Source organism: Heptranchias perlo, chromosome 7 (assembly GCF_035084215.1).
Source record: "Heptranchias perlo isolate sHepPer1 chromosome 7, sHepPer1.hap1, whole genome shotgun sequence".
In the NCBI taxonomy this organism is placed as follows: domain Eukaryota; kingdom Metazoa; phylum Chordata; class Chondrichthyes; order Hexanchiformes; family Hexanchidae; genus Heptranchias; species Heptranchias perlo.
The window spans coordinates 68,228,534-68,251,548 of NC_090331.1; the positions used below are offsets into that span (position 1 = coordinate 68,228,534).

A 23,015-nucleotide genomic window follows, 5' to 3' on the forward strand; every position below is an offset into this window, starting at 1 on the left:
GAACCACGCATTCAGGGCAGACACCCTGTTCCCTAGCAACCAGCGTGAAACCCGATGGTCTGGGTGGAGTGGGGGGGTAATGAGGACTAACGCAGGACGAAGCTGTCATTGCTACTGTCATGAAACTGGGCACAGACCTAAATGATGCTCCGCCTGTCGTCACACACCACCTGCACATTGAGGAAGAGGAATCACTTCTAGACATACATGCCTGGGTCTTGATGCGGAGCAAGTAAGGCAATGTGGGTGCAGTCTTGCACTTATGGGAGCCAGCAAAGCCCCAAGCTCTCTCAACCTGCTTCGTTGGCTCCACACTGAAGAAGATGAAGTTGTTCCTTCTGAAGTAGAGAGCCTTGGTGACATCCCTGATAAGCAATGCACAGCATACTGAGTGCATGTTGCTGATGTCATCTGTTGCAGCCTGGAACAACCCTGTGGCATAAAAATTCAGGACCACAGTGACCTTGACAGTCACAGGCAGTGGTGTCCATGCCCTGGTTTGGGGCTTAGGTTTGTGCTGCAACAGGTGACACAGCTCTGTGATTGCTTCCCTTGAGAAGCAGAGATGCCGATACATTGCTTATCAGTGATTGAGGTATGAAAATCAGTTCCTGAAGACCTGTGTGGTATAGGACCTCCTTCTCCCTCTTCTTGCAGCAACTGCAGGTTCATTCTCCACACTAGTCAGCATCTTTCAACTGAGTGTATGCTCCCATTATTTGTTTTCCCTCCTAAAATGCACTCCTTCACACTTCTCTGCATTAAATTACACCTGTCTACCAATTCCCCCACCCTGTCCGTGTCCCCCGAGGTCTTCTGCAGCCTTCCTCGCTGTTTGCTCACCAAATTTTATATCTTGCTACCTGTGTCCCAAATCCAAATTATTAATAAATACACATCAAGAACAAAAGGCGACCCAGTACTGACTGCCCCTGAGAAATATCACACCCAACCCAAGCAATGCTGATTAGCAACTAACCCGTTGTTTCCTGTCCGCCAACTAACTTACTGTCCTTGCTGCTACATTTCCTATTATACCAGATGCCTGAAGTTTTGTAACAATCGTCCTGTGGGACACCTTATTGATTGAATGCCTTTTGAAAATCCATATATGCTGCATCTACTGTATTCCCATTACCTATAATAGCAATGATTTCTTCAAAAAAAAGTTTGTCAAACATATCTTGCTTTTGATAAATCCGGGCTGGTTGTTTGTTCTTGAATATCCCATGCATCTCTGAATGCGCATCATTTAATCTCAAATTAAGGATTCTAAAGAGTCAATTCTAACCCTCTCTGCCCCGCAGGAACGGGGCAGCCATTCCGCTGGCCTCCATTTTAACCGTCCAGTTTTTTTTTAAGTTGGCCACGGTACCCATCTTAGTTTTTGGGGACCTCAAGAATACACGCAAATTGGGGTCCTATGAAGCAATTAGAACCCCAATGCCATTTTAACAGGAAATTGCAGAAGACCCGCCCAGCACCCAACCCGCCAGTCAATCCTAGTGAGATTGGTCACTCAGAGCCACTGAAGCTGTATTTAAAGGGGCACTCAGCTACAGGTAATTGGATCATAGGATCTGTGTGCCATCTGGATTGCTAGGAGAATTTCCAGCTTCCAAATCGCTTCTTTCTGATATTACTTGCCTTACTTACCCTCAGTAAGCTCTATCACTTATCATGGGCGGTGTTATTGCCAGTTTCATTTGGATGGAGGAACAGGAGCAGCAACAGCAACCTCAGTAAGCAGCACAAGCAGCTGCTGGGCCTAATAGAAGACAGCAGGTGAGGGGGGATGCTCAGAGGAGGCCATACCCAGCACATGCACACCAACAGTTACTTTCTTGGATTTATCTGAAGGGCTATGCATCAGGAGGCTGTGCTTCTCCAAGCAGGCTGTTGCAGTCTGCAGCCTCCTGGACCAGAGTGTTATGCTTTGCCAGTGGCAGTCAAAGTCACCATAGCACTTAGCTTCTTTGCCACTGGCTCCTTCCAGTCTGCTACAGAGGACATCTTCCAATCTGCAGTGCACAGCTTTATTAGGAAGGTCACTAATGCACTGTTAGCCAGGGCAAACCAGCACATCACTTTCCTCATTGACTTCAATAGTAAATTTGAGTCAGCTCATGGATTATCGACAGTAGCTGGCTTCCCTCACATCCTGGGCATCACTGATTGCACACATGTTGCTATCAAGGCACTAGAAGACCAACCAGCAGCACTCATGAATACGAAGGGCTACCAGCTGGTCGATAATCACAAAAACAGATCATGCAAGTTTCTGTAAGGTACTCGGGCAGCTGTCACAATGCTTTTATTCTGTGACACTCAACCATCCTCGCAATATTCGACTATTCAATATGTTAATTGCTGTTTATTAGATTGTAATTGTAAAGATCGTCCTCATGTTTATTCCTGATAACTGATTCTATTATTTTACACAGAATGGAAGTAAGACTAATGGGTCTGTAGTCACGGTCGTCTTTTGTCATCCTTTCTGAATATGGCACAACATTAATCTTATTTGCAATTACTTGGACAAATTATATTCAGTTTAGGGCCAGTTATTGCACTTGGATCCCATATAATATCTGGCTCCCAGTACAAACTTTACATCAACAAAAAGAGCAAGAAACTGTTGGAAAAGTGTACGTTTTCTTTTTCTTGGTTCAACAATTATCGTAAAAAAAGTATAAAGTACCATTTCCCACCAAATGGTCACATCTACTTCTTTGTTAAAATTAGCTAAGCGAAATATATCCCATCATTCTGTCACTCTTGAAAATTTCAGATTGGGGAAGCACACTAAGCCGGATCTTGCTGGAAAAATGACAGCGTGTTAATGACACACTCTGTTATTAATATGCAAATCGGCCAGCAAGTTCAGGAGATTAAGTGATACACCGTGAGATGCGAATGTCCAGAACTTGCTGGTCCATTTACACGTTCCACTGTTTACTTTGCACAAACGGCATCTCGCCCTTGCCGCCCCGTTATTTTTAAGAACTTGCTGGATTTGCACATTAACCTCGCCACAGAAAGTTAAATCTGGTAATTAAGAGCGTAAGTACCTTTTTAACGATGTGATAATTGTTAATGCAATGCCAATCAACCTTTCTGGCATAGAAAGGGAACAATTTAAACTGTTCAATCTCATTCTTGCATGTAGCAATTTTTAAAAAACTTTTCCTTTATGTCTCTTTTTTCTCTCTCTTAATCCAATCTTTCTTTCCCTCTCTTTATTTCTCTTTCTGTACCTGATTTGACTCTATTTCACCCTCCTTCCCCGTCGTTCTTCTGTTTCTTTCTCAATCCTTCAATCTAACTGCTTAAGGAGATACACTGTTGGTCCCATTGTTCACTAAGGTCCCAGATGCCCTCTCATTTCCAGCAAGTTAGGGTGCAAAATTTTTTGATGCTGAAGGGTTCAGGGAACAGTCTAACTAATGGCGCACACCGTAAGATGTCCTGCTCCAGCAAGATTTGGCCTATTATCATATGACATAGGTTGCACCTGCAATCACTAACACAAGTTCTTGGTGTGGGATCATGTCACCAGAGGAAAGAAAAAATGGCTAATATGTCACCCTTCTTTTTAGTGGTAGACCATCTTCCTCCCCTCTCATCTGGGGTTTGCCTGGGAAAAACTAAAATAGGGGGGGAAAAAATGTGTTCCTACCTTCACCTGTTCCTGCTGCATCACAGGGGCTGCTACTGCCATAGGACTTTGGGTGTAAACCTGGTGGTATGGTGCTTGAACACTGTGATCAGCATAGGGCTAGGGGACAAAAAGATCCAATTACTAACCTAATATTGCACACTACATAATGATCTGACTCAGTACAAAAGTGTGTAATGCTCACAAAAATCCTTATTTCTCCTTAAAATTACCACTAATTACATTTTGGAAAACCATGAAAACAGAAGTTGAAGTACTAAGGGAGTACTAAGTGGCAGGCATATATAAAGAAAGACGTTTCCAATGCTCTCCTCCCTGGCCACCTCAGCTCCAATCTACAAAAACTCTGCAACTTGCATCCTATCATCTACAGGTGTCAGCCTAATTCAGTGATTGCACTCTTGCCTGAGTCAGAAGGCTGTGGGTTCAAACCCCACGCCAGAGACTTGAGTGCATAACGTAAGCTGACAATTCAGTGCTGCACTGTCAAGAGTGCAATCGTTCGGATCAAATGGAAAACCAAATGTCTGCCTTCTCAGATGGGTGTAAAAAAATCCCGGCACTATGGGAAGAAAAGCAGGGGAGTTCCCCTGGTGTCCTAGCCAATATTGACCCCTCAACCATCACCACTAAAAAAAAGAGATTATCTGGTCACTTATTTCATCACTGTTTGCAGGAGCTTGCTGTACATAAATTGGCTGCCATGTCTCCCTACTTTATAATAATAAATACACTTCAAAAGTATTTAATTGGCTATGAAGCACACTGGGATGTCATGAGGTTTTGAAAGGTGCTATATAAATGCACATTATTTCTTTACTAAGTCCTGGTTACCCATCACCCCTTTCCTTGCATCCATTAATGGTTCCCATCTTCCAATGTATTAGCCTTGGTTCATCTCTCATCTTGCAAACAAAATCCACCTCTCCTAACTTTTTCACTGTCACCTGCTCATTGTCCACTTCGCTCTTGTAAACTGCTGAATACAAATTCAAGTTGTTGACATAGAGAGAGAAAGATAAAGACAAGTGTCCGCCCTTTTTCCCTCTACCTGATTCCCCAGGCACAATTAAGAGTAAACTCTACTTTGACAACAAACAAAAATGTGAGAGAAACAGAAAGAGTGGAAGGCAAACAGAAAAACAATGTGAGTCACAAAAAAATAGAAAGCAGAAGACAAGCATAGAGAAAGTAACATTAGGACAAAGACGTGGGTTTTAATTTTTTTGTTCATGACCAACTCCATAGGCAATCAACAGTTTATATATAATTGCAGAGAGGATGGCAACAAGAAAGTCAGAAATTACACTGCAGGGCACTGAATAAATTGTTACGTCAGATAAAAACAGAAATAAATACTGCAATTTGTTTTTCTTTTTGTTAACCAATTAATAATTTTACCTCGGGCATAGAGGCTTCCATCACTGGAAGTGGAGGAGGTGCACATCCGCCATCCTGAGGCATTTCCACTGGTTGATATATTATCTCAGATGGTTGTAGATATAACACAGAGGCTGTAGAAGCTGGTGACTGATGAAATAAGTAAGCAATGTAAATGGCACACAAAAAAAGTATTTGACACATCAATTTACAATGCTAGGCCATTTGGATAAGCTTTAGAAAATATTTTGTTGGATGAGACGATGTGATACAAAAATCCTGATTCCTACTGTCTCGCCAAAACTGCAAAGTACAAGCATGAAAAACACAGTAATAAGTAAAACCATTTAGAAGGATACATAGCTCTTTATTTTTTTGTATGTGAAGAACAGATGTCATAAGAACATAAGAAATAGAAGCAGGAGTAGGCCGTATGGCCCCTCGAGCCTCCTCCGCCATTCAATAAGATCATGGCTGATCTTCGACATCAACTCCACTTTCCAGCTTGATCCCCATATCCCTTGATTCCCCTAGAGTCCAAAAGTCTATCTATCCCAGCCTTGAATATACTCAACAACTCAGAATCCTCTGAGGTAGAGAATTCCAAAGATTCACAACCCTCAGAGTGAAGGAATTCCTTCTCATCTCAGTCTTAAATGGCCGACTCTTTATCCTGAGACTATGTCCCCTAGTTCTAGGCTCTCCAGTCAGAGGAAACGACCTCTCAGCATCTACCCTGTCAAGCCCCCTCAGAATCTTGTATGTTTCAATTAGATCACCTCTCATTCTTCTAAGATCCAGAGATTATAAGCCCATTCTACTCAATCTCTCCTCATAGGACAATCCTCTCATACCAGGAATCAATCTAGTCAGATTACCCCTCTTCAATAAGGCCTTCATTTTTGAGTCTACCTCAGGCTCCATAGACGCAGATAAATAGGGCATCATCCAAACAAGTGCAAAAATGGCACAATGTCCCTTAATAAATGTTGCATGATGACCTGATGAGTCACATCCTTTCTCCAGACCTTTCTGTATAGTATATAATGCTATATAAGAACTCCCGGTCAGAAGTTTTGACCGTTGGTTTTGTCAGTGAAGCCAATGGGTAGCAAAATGTTAGAATACTGATGCCAATTACATATCATCTATACAGGTAAAATTTCTTCACTGTCGTCAGTTTTGTCAAATAGTATAAATAAAAAGAGAAGTACCATAATATGCATTTGTGTGTGAACATCTGAGGATTCCTTTCCTTTTGGGTCAGGACCAGTTTTTCGATATTCAATATGTCACACTAATGATCTGATTATTGACAGGCTGGCTTGTGAGCACCACATTAATGAAATTAAATTCAGCAATGGTTCCACAGTATCTCAAAAACTAAATGGATTTCATGATATCATTTTTGTTGGAGCTATAGAATCATAGAAGTTTACAACATGGAAACAGGCCCTTCGGCCCAACATGTCCATGTCGCCCAGTTTATACCACTAAGCTAGTCCCAATTGCCTGCACTTGGCCCATATCCCTCTATACCCATCTTACCCATGTAACTGTCCAAATGCTTTTTAAAAGACAAAATTGTACCCGCCTCTACTACTGCCTCTGGCAGCTCGTTCCAGACACTCACCACCCTTTGAGTGAAAAAACTGCCCCTCTGGACCCTTTTGTATCTCTCCCCTCTCACCTTAAATCTATGCCCCCTCGTTATAGACTCCCCTACCTTTGGGAAAAGATTTTGACTATCTACCTTATCTATGCCCCTCATTATTTTATAGACTTCTATAAGATCACCCCTAAACCTCCTACTCTCCAGGGAAAAAAGTCTCAGTCTATCCAACCTCTCCCTATAAGTCAAACCATCAAGTCCCGGTAGCATCCTAGTAAATCTTTTCTGCACTCTTTCTAGTTTAATAATATCCTTTCTATAATAGGGTGACCAGAACTGTACACAGTATTCCAAGTGTGGCCTTACTAATGTCTTGTACAACTTCAATAAGACATCCCAACTCCTGTATTCAGTGTTCTGACCAATGAAACCAAGCATGCTGAATGCCTTCTTCACCACCCTATCCACCTGTGACTCCACTTTCAAGGAGCTATGAACCTGTACTCCTAGATCTCTTTGTTCTATAACTCTCCCCAACGCCCTACCATTAACGCAGTAGGTCCTGGCCCGATTCGATCTACCAAAATGCATCACCTCACATTTATCTAAATTAAACTCCATCTGCCATTCATCGGCCCACTGGCCCAATTTATCAAGATCCCGTTGCAATCCTAGATAACCTTCTTCACTGTCCACAATGCCACCAATCTTGGCGTCATCTGCAAACTTACTAACCATGCCTCCTAAATTCTCATCCAAATCATTAATATAAATAACAAATAACAGCGGACCCAGCACCAATCCCTGAGGCACACCGCTGGTCACAGGCCTCCAGTTTGAAAAACAACCCTCTACAACCACCCTCTGTCTTCTGTCGTCAAGCCAATTTTGTATCCAATTGGCTACCTCACCTTGGATCCCGTGAGATTTAACCTTATGTAACAACCTACCATGCGGTACCTTGTCAAAGGCTTTGCTAAAGTCCATGTAGACCACGTCTACTGCACAGCCCTCATCTATCTTCTTGGTTACCCCTTCAAAAAACTCAATCAAATTCGTGAGACATGATTTTCCTCTCACAAAACCATACTGACTGTTCCTAATCAGTCCCTGCCTCTCCAAATGCCTGTACATCCTGTCTCTCAGAATACCCTCTAACAACTTACCCACTACAGATGTGAGGCTCACCGGTCTGTAGTTCCCAGGCTTTTCCCTGCCGCCCTTCTTAAACAAAGGCACAACATTTGCTACCCTCCAATCTTCAGGCACCTCACCTGTAGCTGTCGATGATTCAAATATCTCTGCTAGGGGACCCGCAATTTCCTCCCTAACCTCCCATAACGTCCTGGGATACATTTCATCAGGTCCCGGAGATTTATCTACCTTGATGCGCGTTAAGACTTCCAGCACCTCCCTCTCTGTAATATGTACACTCCTCAAGACATCACTATTTATTTCCCCAAGTTCCCTAACATCCATGCCTTTCTCAACCGTAAATACCGATGTGAAATATTCATTTAGGATCTCACCCATCTCTTGTGGTTCCGCACATAGATGACCTTGTTGATCCTTAAGAGGCCCTACTCTCTCCCTAGTTACTCTTTTGCCCTTTATATATTTGTGGAAGCTCTTTGGATTCTCCTTTGCCTTATCTGCCAAAGCAATCTCATGTCCCCTTTTTGCCCTCCTGATTTCTCTCTTAACTCTATTTTTAACAAGCTTCATTAACTTCAACAAAAAGCTAAATAGCCACAGTGCAGTTTCAGTTTCCCATTCATAAAGCTGATGAAAAATTTGTACGCCATGCATATTAATCTGTAAACCTGCATCAAGCAGGCAAAACTTTTTTGTCATTAATAAGCGCAGAGCGGGACCCAAATTCCAAACATCAGCTATTAATAAGTTGGCGCACTGCCATCTTTTGCTCAAATGTAAAAATAGCTTACTAATCATGCAAAAACGAAACAATTAGAAGTTTTACCTGTGGTAACCCCCACTGCCACTGGCCTGCGAGACAATGAGCAGGCGCCTGCAAACAAAAATAGCAGATAATGAAATACATCCCGTGAAAACAACAATCATCTAAAAAGTTCAGATTTCTTTTCAGAAAGCAAGTGTTCTATGGCAGTCTACAAGGAAGTTTATGAGAAAACAAAGCAAGTTCACATTCTCAGATAATTTTGCTGCAAACAACATAAATAAAAGGTGCCTGAAATTCCACAAAAATGCGGGAACAGAAATATCTGGATCACTCATGACTTCCTTGTTATCTCCAGGACATTTGGACACGTTCCCAACTGAGAGGCAATCCTGATAATATAATGAAGAGTCAGCAGTTGTCCAGGACAGTGTATTGAGGACTGAGGGCTGCTGAAAAAAAGCTATTCACAATTACCTCTACCTTCTCTTTTGAGGAGATAGGAAAATTTACTGTGCCTTATGAAGGAAAGCCACAAGCCTTGGGTAACTGAGTTAAAAAAAGCCTCAACGAACTTAGTTGAAACCTCAAGACCCACTAATTCAAGCAACAATGACACTGCTCGAGCACTGACAATAGTGCAGGGATTAAGGCTCTGTTGAACTATTGCTGTGGAAGGTGAAAAAGAAGCAGCAAGCCAATTTAAGAAAGCTGGTCATATACTGGGGAAAGATTTCAGCAGGAGGTAGCAGTAACAGTTTCAAGTCCCTGAAGGGAATGAAAGGAGTTCCTCAACCAATATCATGCTATTTATTTCATAAGAATGCAGGTACGACTGAACCATTACTAAGGTAAGTGTTGTACCTGGAAGCTGTCATGGATTGCAAAACAATCCCGCCACGGCAGCTGGGGAATTTAAATTCAATTAATTAAATAAAATCTGGAATAATAAAAACTAGTCTCAGTAATGATGGCCATGAAACCACCGGATTGTCGTAAAAATCCATCTGGTTCACTAATGTCTTTTAGGGCAGGAACCCTGCCGTCCTTACCCGGTCTGGCCTATATGTGACTCCAGACCCACAGCAATGTGGTTGATTCTTAATCGCCCTCTGAAATGGCCTAGCAAGCCACTCAGTTGTTCATCATCACCTTTCCAAGGGCAATTAGGGATGGGCAATAAATGCTGGCCTTGCCAGTGACAGCCACATCCCATGAAAGAATAAAAAAAAAGAACACCAATTAGAATTGTCCTAAAGAAAGGAAACAATTTTACAACACCAAGTTATAGTCCAGCAATTTTATTTTAAATTCACAAGCTTTCGGAGGCTACCTCCTTCCTCAGGTGAACGATGTGGTGGAGGTAGCCTCCGAAAGCTTGTGAATTTAAAATAAAATTGCTGGACTATAACTTGGTGTTGTAAAATTGTTTACAATTGTCAACCCCAGTCCATCACCGGCATCTCCACATCTAAAGAAAGTAGACCTCAAAGGGTTGCTACTCAAAAAGGTGTCGGTGGTCAAAAAATAGTGGATGAGCTTAAAGACTAGTGCAAATTTTGCGAGACTTCACTCCTGGCTTGCAGCCTCACTCAACAGGACTACAGATCATAGAATGTGGAAAACTAATCACTGCACCCAATTCTCATCAGTGCTCCCATTATGGAAGGCCTTTGTACTTGCAAAATTTATGCAATAAATCAAACTTGGGTAACTCAATGACAGAAAACTTATTCCCCATGAATTAAGGGAACTGGTTTTGATATTCAGTTTTTAATGATTTCTGGTAATTTAACAATTTTTCAGTTGTAGTAAATACAACTTTTAATCAGTGCTTTCAATTTTCTTCTTTTATGAAGGTGGAGTCAGGAGTAAAACTGTGTGCACAAAACAATTGTCGATTTTATAGAGAAGGGGAAGATTAAAAAAAAATCTCGGAATATTCATTAAAGCTCCTCAAGCTGCTGCTCTCGAACTTGAGTGCTCCTCACTTCCCTGCAGCGGTTCCTGGAACCAACTACCTTATCTGCACTGATCCCATGGTTTTATCTTATTCTTTCTTGTCTCTCTCGACTTCACTTTACTCTTGTATTTTACTCCCACTGCTCTTTGTTCCTCTGCTGGTATGCCAGATCCGCTGGTGCACACTGCCTACACCTGCTGGACCCCTGGATCAACTTCTGCAAGCTCACGGTTGACTTTCCACTCTTCCTCAGCCATCTCATTCCACTGGATAACCTCTCTACAACTGTCTCCAAACCTGGACACTGGTTTGTGGACCATCTAAGCTGACTCCCCCCCACAATACAAGTCAACTTCACCACATCACAGGACCTCAGAATTTAACTTTAGATTCTTTCATATCGTCTCCTCCCTGTCCTCTGTTTATGACCAGGACGTGTCTTTCCTAATCTCTACCATGTCTTTGTAACCTGAATTCCTTCTGTGTCTATTCGCATGTGCATTTTGCTGCCATTCTGGATCCAAGCCCATTACTTCTATCTCATTTTGTTGAATAAGCCCAGATACCCTCTGTCCCGCTCTTGGCATTCTCCGAAGGGCCCATTGAGACAACTGTCGCTGCCTCCTTAGGAGTAGCAACCCAAAATGCCCCATCCTTTTCTCTTACTGACTTTCTTTTTATTCGTTCATGCGATGTGGGCGACGCTGGCGCAGCCAGCATTTATTGCCCGTCTCTAATTGCCCTTGAGAAGGTGGTGGTGAGCCGCCTTCTTGAACCGCTGCAGTCCGTGTGGTGAAGGTTCTCCCAGTGCTTTTAGGAAGGGAGTTCCAGATTTTGACCCAGCGACGATGAAGGAACGGCAATATATTTCCAAGTCGGGATGGTGTGTGACTTGGAGGGGAATGTGCAGGTGGTGTTGTTCCCATGTACACACTGCTCTTGTCCTTCTAGGTGGTAGAGGTCGCAGGTTTGGGAGGTGCTGTCGAAGAAGCCTTGGCGAGTTGCTGCAGTGCATCCTGTGGATGGTACACACTGCAGCTACAGTGCGCCGGTGGTGAAGGGAGTGAATGTTAAGGGTGGTGGATGGAGTGCCAATCAAGCGGGCTGCTTTGTCCTGGATGGTGTCGAGCTTCTTGAGTGTTGTTGGAGCTACACTCATCCAGGCAAGTGGAGAGTATTCCACCACACTCCTGACTTATGCCTTGTAGATGGTGGAAAGGCTTTGGGGAGTCAGGAGGTGAGTCACTCTCCACAGAATACCCAGCCTCTGACCTGCTCTTATAGCCACAGTATTTATATGGCTGGTCCAGTTAAGTTTCTGGTCAATGGTGACCCCCAGGATGTTGATGGTGGGGGATTCGGCGATGGTAATGCCGTTGAATGTCAAGGCGAGGTGGTTAGACTCTCTCTTGGAGATGGTCACTGCCTGGCACTTGTCTGGCGCGAATTTTACTTGCCACTTATGAGCCCAAGCCTGGATGTTGTCCAGGTCTTGCTGCATGCGGGCTCGGACTGCTTCATTATCTGAGGGGTTGCGAATGGAACTGAACACTATGCAATCATCAACGAACATCCCCATTTCTGACCTTATGATGGAGGGAAGGTCATTGATGAAGCAGCTGAAGATGGTTGGGCCTAGGACACTGCCCTGAGGAACTCCTGCAGCAATGCCCTGGGGCTAAGATGATTGGCCTCCAACAACCACTACCATCTTCCTTTGTGCTAGGTATGACTCCAGCCACTCGAGAGTTTTCTCCCTGATTCCCAATGACTTCAATTTTACTAGGGCATCTTGGTGCCACACTCGGTCAAATGATGCCTTGATTTTCCACTCAGAATGCCTGCTAGGGCTAATCTCACCAACCTCCTCCCTGTCCCACTCATTCAACCTATCACTGTCCCCTTGGACTCTGCCAGCAGAACAAAAATCACCGCCCGACTCCTTAATATCTTCCAGAATGTCTGCTCACTCACGAACATGGGCCCTGCCATCCATGACCTTATTGTGGATGCACTGAAATCCTAGTTTTGACTGAAACGGCTCACAAGTAATGACAACGTGCCCCTTTACTAAAGCCTCCCCATGTGCACTGCCCAAACTGCTGTAGTGTGGTCCTCATCACCAAATGACACCATAGTATCACCCCATATTCCTCTGGTACCTTCTCCTCCTGCAAGTACCTTATCTTATTCCACCCCTATTGCCTCTCTTGTAAAATCCTTGTTTTCTCCCAGCCCTCCCAACAAAGACCCACCCCCCTAAGTTTCTCAGAGATATCCTACCTCAGCTGTTGCACTGAGTGACTTCTCATCCTCTGCAATTTCAATCTCCACCTTCAGCTCCCCTTGTCCTCTCCTGAATTCAGTGTCCTCCCTAAACCTCTCCTTCCATATAAACTCTACTACCCATATTCACAGCTATGTCCTTGACTTTGCCATCTCCTGAGGTCTCTCTATCATTATCACAGCCATCTTTGACCACTTCTTTGAATTCCTTACCACCCACATCTTTCTACTCCTAGCCAACCCCACTTCCTCTACGTCTACCCCAAAGCCATTTATAACTGCACTTTCAAACTCCCAACTGCATAGCCGTTTCAATTTGCTCAATCATTCCCTCACCTCCACCTTTGATCTTCTTTGCCTTTCCATCTCCCTCTGCTCCTTTAAGACCCTCCTTAAAACCCACCTCTTGGTCACTCCATCTAATATCTTCTTTGGCTCAGGTGTTCATTTTTCTCTGATTATGCCTCAGTGAGGTGTCGTGCAACGTTTTTCTGCATTAAAGGCGCTTTTCTGCCTCATGATGCAACACAGTAAGCCTTTTAAGTATCTATTTATATCTTAAAACTTGCTGCCAATGCCTGCTCCTTCTATTTTTAAATTTTGCTCCTTCGATCCCCTTCTTCCCCTCCCTGAATCAAGTCCTGTTCATTTCCACTCCCTGATATCAGACTGGTTTCACCCTTACCTGTAGTTCTTTATGGTGCCACCTGCCTCCCTCCTCAGCTGCTCCTGGGGCTGCTGTTGTAGTTTCTTTGAACATCTGCCCCTGGCCTCTGCTTTCTCTGTCCTGTCTCCTTGGCCCCCTACTCCCTATCCTACTGGTACACTTCCGCCGCCATCTCCCATTTCGTCTCTATCATCACGTTCTTTGCCAGTTTCCCCATCTCAATGCAGCACAAGGAGTTCCATTGGGCTTTTGTGTACAATGCCAAGGCAAAGCAAACAGGGAAAAACGCAACAAGAGGGGAAGGGTGAGGGGAGGGGGAAGGGTCAGGTGAAGGGACGGGAGAGAAAAAGGAGATGGGGTTTGAGGTTTGTTGGCTGTCACAGATAGAGGAACAGCAACTACAGAAGGGAGACAGTAAGGTGAGGGTAAATGCTGAGAAGACCAGCTGAGTTTTTGAATATAGTGCCAAAAGGAGTTAAGAGGGGAAACAGTCAGAAGAGGTGGAAGGGTGATGAAAAAGGGAAACATCAGAAAAAAGGACAGGACAGAAAGAGGAGGAAGGCCTCATAGGGTTGTAGTTTGTCTACTTGCACAGATACAGTGTGAACAACAGCTACTGAGGGGAAACAATGAGGGTGCAGCAAAGGATGAACAGAGGGACCAGAAAGGTTGAGTCCACATATAGGAAAGAATTAAGACAGCAGTAATGGGGTAAGCAAATAGGCGAACATGAGAACTAAAGAATAGCAATGGGATGCTCAGGCTCCATTCCCAGCTTGGCCCTCCTCCTGAGAGCAATTCAAAAATATTTTTGTGGCCCTGCACTTGGCACCACTCCCAAGAATAAAAATATATTTACCTTCTTCCGCCCCTGGCTCTCAATAAAAAAAAAAGAAAAACATTCCTTGCCTGGCTCTGCGCCTCAGACTCCCTTGCTGGCTGCAAAACCTTGCCAGCCTAGCAATGCTTGTCAGACCTTGATCCCCCTGCTCGACCAAAATAAAAACTTATTATAAAATATTCCAGGCTCTGCTCCTCACATTCCACTCCTGGCTACAATTGCAAATGTAAAAAAAAAATCTTCATGGCCCCGTTTCCACACAACTAAATCTCCACTGCTGTATAAATTAGTTTAAAACTACTTCTGGCCGCACTATTCCCAGCCCGGCTCCTGGCTACAATAAAAAACGTAAAAATACTCCTGGCCTGGCCCACCTGCAAATTAAAAAAAAAATCTTCCCAGCCCTACTGTTGCACAATTAATTTAATAATTTTTGCTGCTGTACAAATTAAATAAAAAATATATCCCTAGCCCACTGCATAATAATCAATTTAATTATTTATTGGTTTTATTTCATTAACACATTTTGGGGAACCATGTTGTATTTGTTCCAGTTATTTTATTAATAAATTTTACTGCAAACCTGTTGGATTAAATATCTGATTACTTTATTTGAATAAAAATTGAAAGAAAGTCTTCTTTCACATGAAAATAAATAGAAGTTTATTTCTGACAGATAGCTAGACAACTTATCAAGATACTAAAATCCAGTCAAAATCAGAGATTGCCATGCTGAGGGTGCATACAATCGTCACACTCTGCCACTAGAGCTAACACAATTTTGAAAGCATCCATCATGACAAGGTCCCCAGCGGTTCAAAATAAGACCCACAACTGTTTTCTTAGGCAACTTGGGATTGGTGATAAATATGCTTTACCAACGTCGCTCACATAGATTTTTATAGAACAGAAAAAAGCCATTCGATCCACCAGGCCTCTGAAAGAGCTATGTACTTAGTCCCATTCCCCTTCCCATTCCTCATATCCCTTTTAAATGATTCTTTTTTTTTACAATTATTTGTCCATACCCTTCACTTCCCGTTTAAATGCTATGACGGCTTCTGCTTCCACCAGATTCTGGCAGAGCATTCCATGTCTGCCATCTACCGCCAAACCGCCATCTACGTAAAAAAAAATTCTCCGAGCCTCTCCCCTTTTTTTGGTGACAATGTTAAGTTTGTAACCTCCTCAAAACTAAAGCCTCTCATCCCTGGTGTCATCTTACTGGATCTCTTCTGCACTCTCTCCATTGCCTTGACGTGCATCCGAAAGTAACGCATCCAAAACTGGACACAATGGAGTCTAAATTCAACATGGTTGCACTTATTTTATGGACCTGAAATGGGCGCACTGATAACCAATTTAGCAGGACAAAGACCTGTGCCCAATCTGTACGGGCATTTGGGCCACTGCTAAATTGGTTGAGGCCTTTTTCTGGAACCCTGATAACCTCCTGAAATGAATGCAGGTGTTGCACAAGCAGTGACTAGGCTGCTCAAGACCCAGAAATACTAATCAGGGTCCTTAAAGGGGCTGCTGGAGGCTGCTCAAAAAAAGTCCCCAAAACATGGAAGAATGTGGTAGTTGAGAAGTTGGAAGGAGTGGAGTGTTCCTCCTGCCTCCACAAAACAACTGCGGATCGCTGTCCTCTCCTCCTACCTGAACTCACCTGTGGGCCTCGGCCGATATTGGATAGACCCTGACAGGTGAGCTGTGTCTAACTGGCACCTGCAGCTTGCCTGCATTATGATAATGATGCCTGAGGACGAATTTAAGATAGTCCTTGGGCCTCTCTGTTCCATTGTGCCACCAGAATCGCATCCAGTTTGGGACACTAACTAATTTCGGCCCCAATATTCTAGCTACGGCCTGACTATTGATTTGTATAGGTTTAGCATTACGTCTTTGCTTTTGTATTCTATATCCCGATTTATAAAACCTAAGATCCCATATGATTTTTAAAAAAGTTTTATCAACTTGCTCTTCCACGTCTAAATATATGTGTATCTGAACCCTTAAGTCTCTCTGCTCCACTACTGCATTTGAAGTTATACCATTTAATGTATATGGCCTCTCCTTACTTCTCCACTCAAAACGCATCACCTCAGATTTCTCCACATTACGTTTCATGATATGTTGTCCAATCTACTCATGTCCTCCTGAATACACTTATAGTCCTCCTCAGTTAACCAGGCTCCTTATTTTGTATATACTGCAATCTTTGATATTGTGCCCCCATACACAAGTCCAGATCATCATTTATATATTGTAAACAATTTTACAACACCAAGTTATAGTCCAACGATTTTATTTTTAATCCCACAAGCTTTCGGGGGCTTTCCCCTTCCTCAGGCAGTGTGGAAAAGACAATTTTCTTTTCCACACTACCTGAGGAAGGGGAAAGCCCCCGAAAGCTTGTGGGATTAAAAACAAAATCGTTGGACTATAACTTGGTGTTGTAAAATTGTTTACAATTGTTAACCCCAGTCCATCACCGGCATCTCCACATCATCATTTATATACATTGAGAAGAGCAATGGTTCCAACACTGACCTCTGGGAGCACCACCTTTTACATCCTTCCAGTCCAAATAACATCCACTAACCGCTACTACCTGTTTTGTGTCCTTTAATAAACTTCCCATCCACACTGCTACATTTTTTTAACACCATGTGCCTTAATTTTATCAACAAGCCTCCTATGCAACACCATATCAAATGCCTTTTGAAAATCCACACACACAACATCCACAGCATTTCCTTTATCACACACTTCATTACTTCCTTAAAGAACTCTTAAATTTGTGAGATATGACATGCAGTTAACAAATCCATGTCAGCCATTTTTAATTAACCCTTGCCTTTCTATTTTGTATTATGAACTCTAGAAACTTACACACGACTGATGTAAGGCTCACCCTCTATAGTTACTTTATTTATCCCTTTATGAACAGAGGCAGAACACTGGCAACCCTACAGTCCTCTAAACCACTTCCAAATAAGGATGTTTGTAAGATTGTAGTCAGAGCCTCTGCTATTTCCTCTCTGACTTCCATGAGCATTCTCGGATGCATGTCATCAGGGCTCAGTGCCCTTTTCACCTTGAGTTCCACCAACTTCTGTAGCACTACACTTCCTTATCTAAAGACAGCCTATCTATTTTACCTGCTCCTCCTACAATCCCGAGAATTAAAAAAACCATCACCTTGCTTGCAACATATTTATTGGGTTAGTACAAAATTAGAGATGAATCCATTATATATATGTACAATAGTTAAGTTAAATACCTAATAAGTCACAATAAGTTAAATATCTAATGTATGTCCAATGCAAGTAGCCAATCTAAGGCTGATAAGTTCAGCGAACACTTTGATCCAACTGCAGAACAGCAGAAGTAGATAGCCTCATTCTGACCCTGGAGACTGGTTGTAATTCAACCACAGTTTATGTCAGAACTCTTAATGGATCAATTAGCCTAATTATGTATTTCTTTCTTGAACTTCAGATGATGTTCATCTCCATTCTTAGCTGAAAACTCCCAAGTACACTTTCATTCCACTATTGAATACAATGCAATTGGAAGGGGACTGCAATGCAAATAGGAAGAGAGTTCTGCCCTCCCCTATAATGAGGTGCATAGTTTTTGCAATATTGTGAGGTTGTAAGGAGGCTAGAAGAGGACTCTATGGACACTTAGGCAGATATTTTCAAATGCAACCAGACAGAAAGAGATACAATTCTGCTTCTGCCGAGTGGACAGAAAGTTGTGTGCCAAGGGTGCAGAAATTCACAATATGCCAGGAGCACATAAATAGAATATTTAACCAAAATTCTCCCATAGCACCCCTTCTACTTATCAACTTGCTGCTTCAAAGTGGCATCGTAAACTCTGCACTTTTCCTTTTGTAACATGCACAAGCCTGACATATCTCCCAACATGATCAATTTAAGATCAAAAGGAAAATGTGTGCTATTCATTATGGATTTAATTATAATCACTTCTTTTTCAAAATTGATTTACAGTTGCAAAGTAAGTGAAGAACCCCCTGTCCTTCACCTTTCCATGTCTCCAAAACTCGCACAAAATTTGGATTCTAATCAAGAACATTCCATGAAGATCCCTGGTGGGCCAGTGGGTAAATGTATTATGTGATCTGGGACTAATTATGGCTCCTAGCCTGTGTTAAATTAGTTAAAATCAGTCAGGGTGATCACAATTGGCCTCAATGTCCCAGGACAGGCCAAAGGGAAAAATGAGCCCTGGCTTCCACTCACAATACCGTAAAAAAGATGGGAGCCTCATTCATACAGAAAATTAGAACACACACACACACACAAAATCACATCTTCCATGAAATATAAAGCAGTAATTTCAATATATTAACAGAAGTTACATTATTCTGTGCACTAGATTACTGCATATTCACCAATTTCTCAGTCACCTTAATAAAATACTGAGAGAGAGAAAGAAGACATGGGTAGATTTTAGGAACTTAGGACACACAGGATTTTTCATCCATTAAAATTAACAAACGGGAAGTCCCACAGATTGTGCTACCTCCACATCTGTGTGCTATTCTGGCACATGAAGCCCCATGCTGGTAGCATGAGTTCATAAAATCTAATCCGCTTTTAAAACATCAAAGCCTCAATTCAATGCTTCGCAAAACAGACAATACCATTTGACTAATACAAATTCCTACCTGATAGTGGTATGCTGGCTGCTGATAAATTGGCTGAGCTTGATGAGCTACCATTACCGGTGAGCTAGAAATAGAGCGAGGCTGATGGAAAAGAATAACGGTAAACAGTACCTTAAAAGTTGACAGAGCACAAAATGCTTACAGACTTTATATTATCAGGGTCTCTCCAATGAAGGGAAGTCTTTCTCTCCCCAGCAGACTACAGAATTATTGAACATTACAGGATAGAAACAGATCATTCGATCCATCTAATTCAGCCCATGAAATCTGTGTAAATATTTTTTCTAATAAGCCAGCTAGTCTAGTCCCACTACTGCATTCGCTCCCCATACTGTATAACATTCTTCTTTGTCAAGCAACTGTATATAATTCCCCTCAAAGAATTTTTTGACTCAGCTTCATGGTTTGTGGCAACAAATTCTACATTCTAATCACCGTGATTTTCTTTCCTAACCTCCCATTTAATTGTTTTTGTGATTATTTTAACTTTGTGTCCTTTCATGATTGCCTCACCGACCAGTGCTAACAAATTATCGCTATTTATCTCAGCATGACCCTTTATAAGCACAATTTGCATTCCTGCCATTTGGTCTCATCAGCAAATTTTGATATTATCTAAATTCTTATGTCTGCATCATTATGTATGCCAGTTGATCTCCTGTAGCATTGTTCATGGCGAGTCAAGACCAAATGTAATCTTCAGCTGAAGCAGGGTTACGGGATAATTGGAACAGAGCACACATATATAATTCAGCCCCCATTTTAAAGTCATACATTCTGTCATTTTTATGTAATATTTGATTTCATAATTTTTATTATTTTAATCTATATATCTTATTAAAAATGTCTGAGCACATTCCCTATCTACAAAACATTACTTCCTGTTGTCACTCTACATCACACATTTGTGTCAACTTTTTCCATTATAAATTACTATGTCCACATTTATAATGAAAATCACCTACATATATTGGCTGAGGAACTTCTGAGCTGTGTTCAGGAGAACTTTCTTGATCAATAAGTTTCCGGCCCAACAAGAAAAGAGGCATTGCTGGATTGAGTTCTGGGGAATGAGGTGGCTCAAGTGGAGCAAGTGTCAGTGGGGGAACAGTAAGGGAACAGTGATCATAGTATCATAAAATTTAGATTAGTTACAGAAAAGGACAAGGAGCAATTTGAAGTAAAAATACTTAATTGGAGGAGGGCCAATTTCAGTGGGTTAAGAACGGATCTGGCTTGGGTAAATTGGAATCAAAGATTGGCAGGCAAAACTTTAAAGGAGATGGTTTGGGAACTGTCCAGGTACATTTCCACGAGGGGGAAAGGTAGAGCAACCAAAGCCAGAGCTCCCTGCATGACGAAAGAGATAGAGTAAGATGAAGCCGAAAAAGTACGACAGATGTAAGGTTGGTAATACAAGTGAGAACCAGGCTGAATATAAGAAGTACAGAGAAGTGAAAAAGGAAATAAGAAGGGCAAAGAGAGAGCATGAGAATAGACTGGCGACTAACATAAAAGGGAATCCAAAAGTATTCTATAGGCATATAAATAGTAAACGGGTAGTAGAGGAGGGGTGGGGCTGATTAGGGACCAAGAAGGTGATCTATGCATGGAGGCAGAGGGCATGGCTGAGGTACTAAATGAGTACTTTGCATCTGTCTTTACCAAGAAGATGCCGCCAAAGTCACAGTAATAGTTGGGATACTGGATGGGCTAATAATTGATAAAAAGGAGGTACTAGAAAGGCTGGCTGTACTTAAAGTAGATAAGTACAGCCAGCCAATTTCAAAATTCTCTAGATTCTGGAACGATCCCAGTGGACTAGAAGGTAGCAAATGTAACCCTGCTATTCAAGAAAGGAGGGAGAGAGAAACCAGGGAATTACAGGCCAGTTAGCCTGACATCAGTCGTCAGGAAAATGCTGGAATCCATTATTAAGGAAGTGGTAACAGGGCACTTAGAAAATCATAATATGATTAGGCAGAGTCAACATGGTTTTATGTTTGACAAATCTACTGGAGTTTTTTGAGGATGTAACTAGCAGGGTAGATAAAGGGGAACCAATGGATGTAGTATATTTGGATTTTCAAAAGGCATTCGTTAAGGTGCCACATAAAAGGCTGTTACACAAGATAAGGGCTCATGGGGTTGGGGGTAACACATTAGCATGGATAGAGGATTGGTTAATGGACAGAAAACAGAGAGTATGGATAAACGGGTCATTTTCAGGTTGGCAGGCTGTAACTAGTGGGATGCCGCAAGGATCGGTGCTTGGGCCTCAGCTATTTACAATCTATATCAATGACTTAGATGAAGGGACTGATTATAATGTACCAAGTTTGCTGACGATACAAAGCTAGGTGGGAAAGTAAGCTGTGAGGAGGACACAAAGAGTCTGCAAAGGGATATAGACAGGTTAAGTGAGTGAGCAAGAAAGTGGCAGATGGAGTATAATGTGAAGAAATGTGAGGTTATTCGCTTTGGTAGGAAGAACAGAAAAACAGAATATTTTTTAAATGGTGAGAAGCTCTTAAATGTTGGTGTTCAGAGAAACTTGGGTGTCCTCGAACAAGAAACACAAAAAGTTAGTATGCAGGTACAGCAGGCAATTAGGAAAGCAAATGGCATGTTGGCCTTATTGCATGTGGGTTGGAGTACAAGAGTAAGGAAGTCTTACTACAATTGTACAGGGCTTTAGTGAGACCTCACATGGAGTACTGCGTACAGTTTTGGTCTCCTTAACAAAGGAAGGATATACTTGGCAATGCAACGAAGGTTCACTCGATTAATTCCTGGGATGAGAGGGTCGTCCTGTGAAGAGAGGTTGAGTAAAATGGGCCTATACTCTCTGGAGTTTAGAAGACTGAGAGGTGATCTCATTGAAACATATAAGATTATGAGAGGGCTTGACAGGGTAGATGCTGAGAGATTGTTTCCCCTGGCTAGAGAGTCTAGAACTAGGGGGCACAGACGCAGGATAGGGGGTCGGCCATTCAAGAGTGAAATGAGGAGGAATTGCTGTGAATCTTTGGAATTCTCTACCCCAGAGGGCTGTGGATGCCGAGTCATTGAATATATTCAAGGTTGAGATGGATAGATTTTTGGACTCTAGGGGAATCATGGGATATGGGGAGTTGAGGTCGAAGATCAGCCATTGATCTGACTGAATGGGGCAGGAGGTTTGAGGGGCCGTAGGGCCTACTCCTGCTACTATTTCTTATGTTCTTAAGTCACTCAGTCTGGATGGGATGCATCCTAGGTTGCTGAGGGAAGTAAGGGTCAAAATTGCAGAGGTGCTGGCCATAATTCTTCCAATCCTCCTTAAATATGGGGTTGGTGCCAGAGGACTGGAGAATTGCAAATGTTACACCCTTGTTCAAAAAAAGGGTGTAAGGATAAACCTGGCAACTACAGGCCAGTCAGTTTAACCTCGGCGGTGGGGAAACTAACCTGAGACAAAATTAATAGTCACTTGGATAAGTGTGGATTAATAAAGGAAAACCAGCATGGATTTGTTAAAGACAAATTGTGTTTAACTTTCAAATTGCATTTGATAAAGTGCCACATAATAGGCATGTCAGTAAAATTGAAGCCCATGGAATAAAAGGGGCAGTGGCAGCATAGATACGCAGTTGGCTAAGTGACAGGAAACAGAGTAGTGGTGACAGTTGTTTTTCGGATTGGAGGAAGGTATACAGTGGTGTTCCCTAGGGGTCAGTACTGGGACCACTGTTTTTTTTAATATATATTAATGACTTGGACTTGGGTGTAAAGGGAACAATTTCAAAATTTGCAGATGACACAAAAGTTGGAAGTGTAGTAAACATTGAGGAGGATAGTAATAGACACATACAGGCTGGTGGAATGGGCGGACACATCACAGATGAAATTTAATGCAGAGAAGTGTGAAGTGATACATTTTGGCAGGAAGAATGAGGAGAGGTAATATAAACTATATGTACAATTC

At 42.3% G+C, this 23,015-nt stretch overlaps 1 protein-coding gene across 1 annotated transcript in view; it reads right to left on the reverse strand.

Moving 5' to 3' along the window:
- Positions 1-23,015, reverse strand: part of LOC137323338 (protein boule-like) — a 91,535-nt gene that overhangs the window by 29,287 nt on the left and 39,233 nt on the right. The window contains exons 6-9 of the mRNA XM_067986821.1: positions 19,049-19,129; positions 8,653-8,700; positions 5,081-5,209; positions 3,680-3,778 (exon numbers count right to left, since the gene is read on the reverse strand). Coding sequence (XP_067842922.1) covers positions 3,680-3,778; positions 5,081-5,209; positions 8,653-8,700; positions 19,049-19,129 — 357 coding nt within the window. The remainder of the gene's footprint in view (positions 1-3,679; positions 3,779-5,080; positions 5,210-8,652; positions 8,701-19,048; positions 19,130-23,015) is intronic.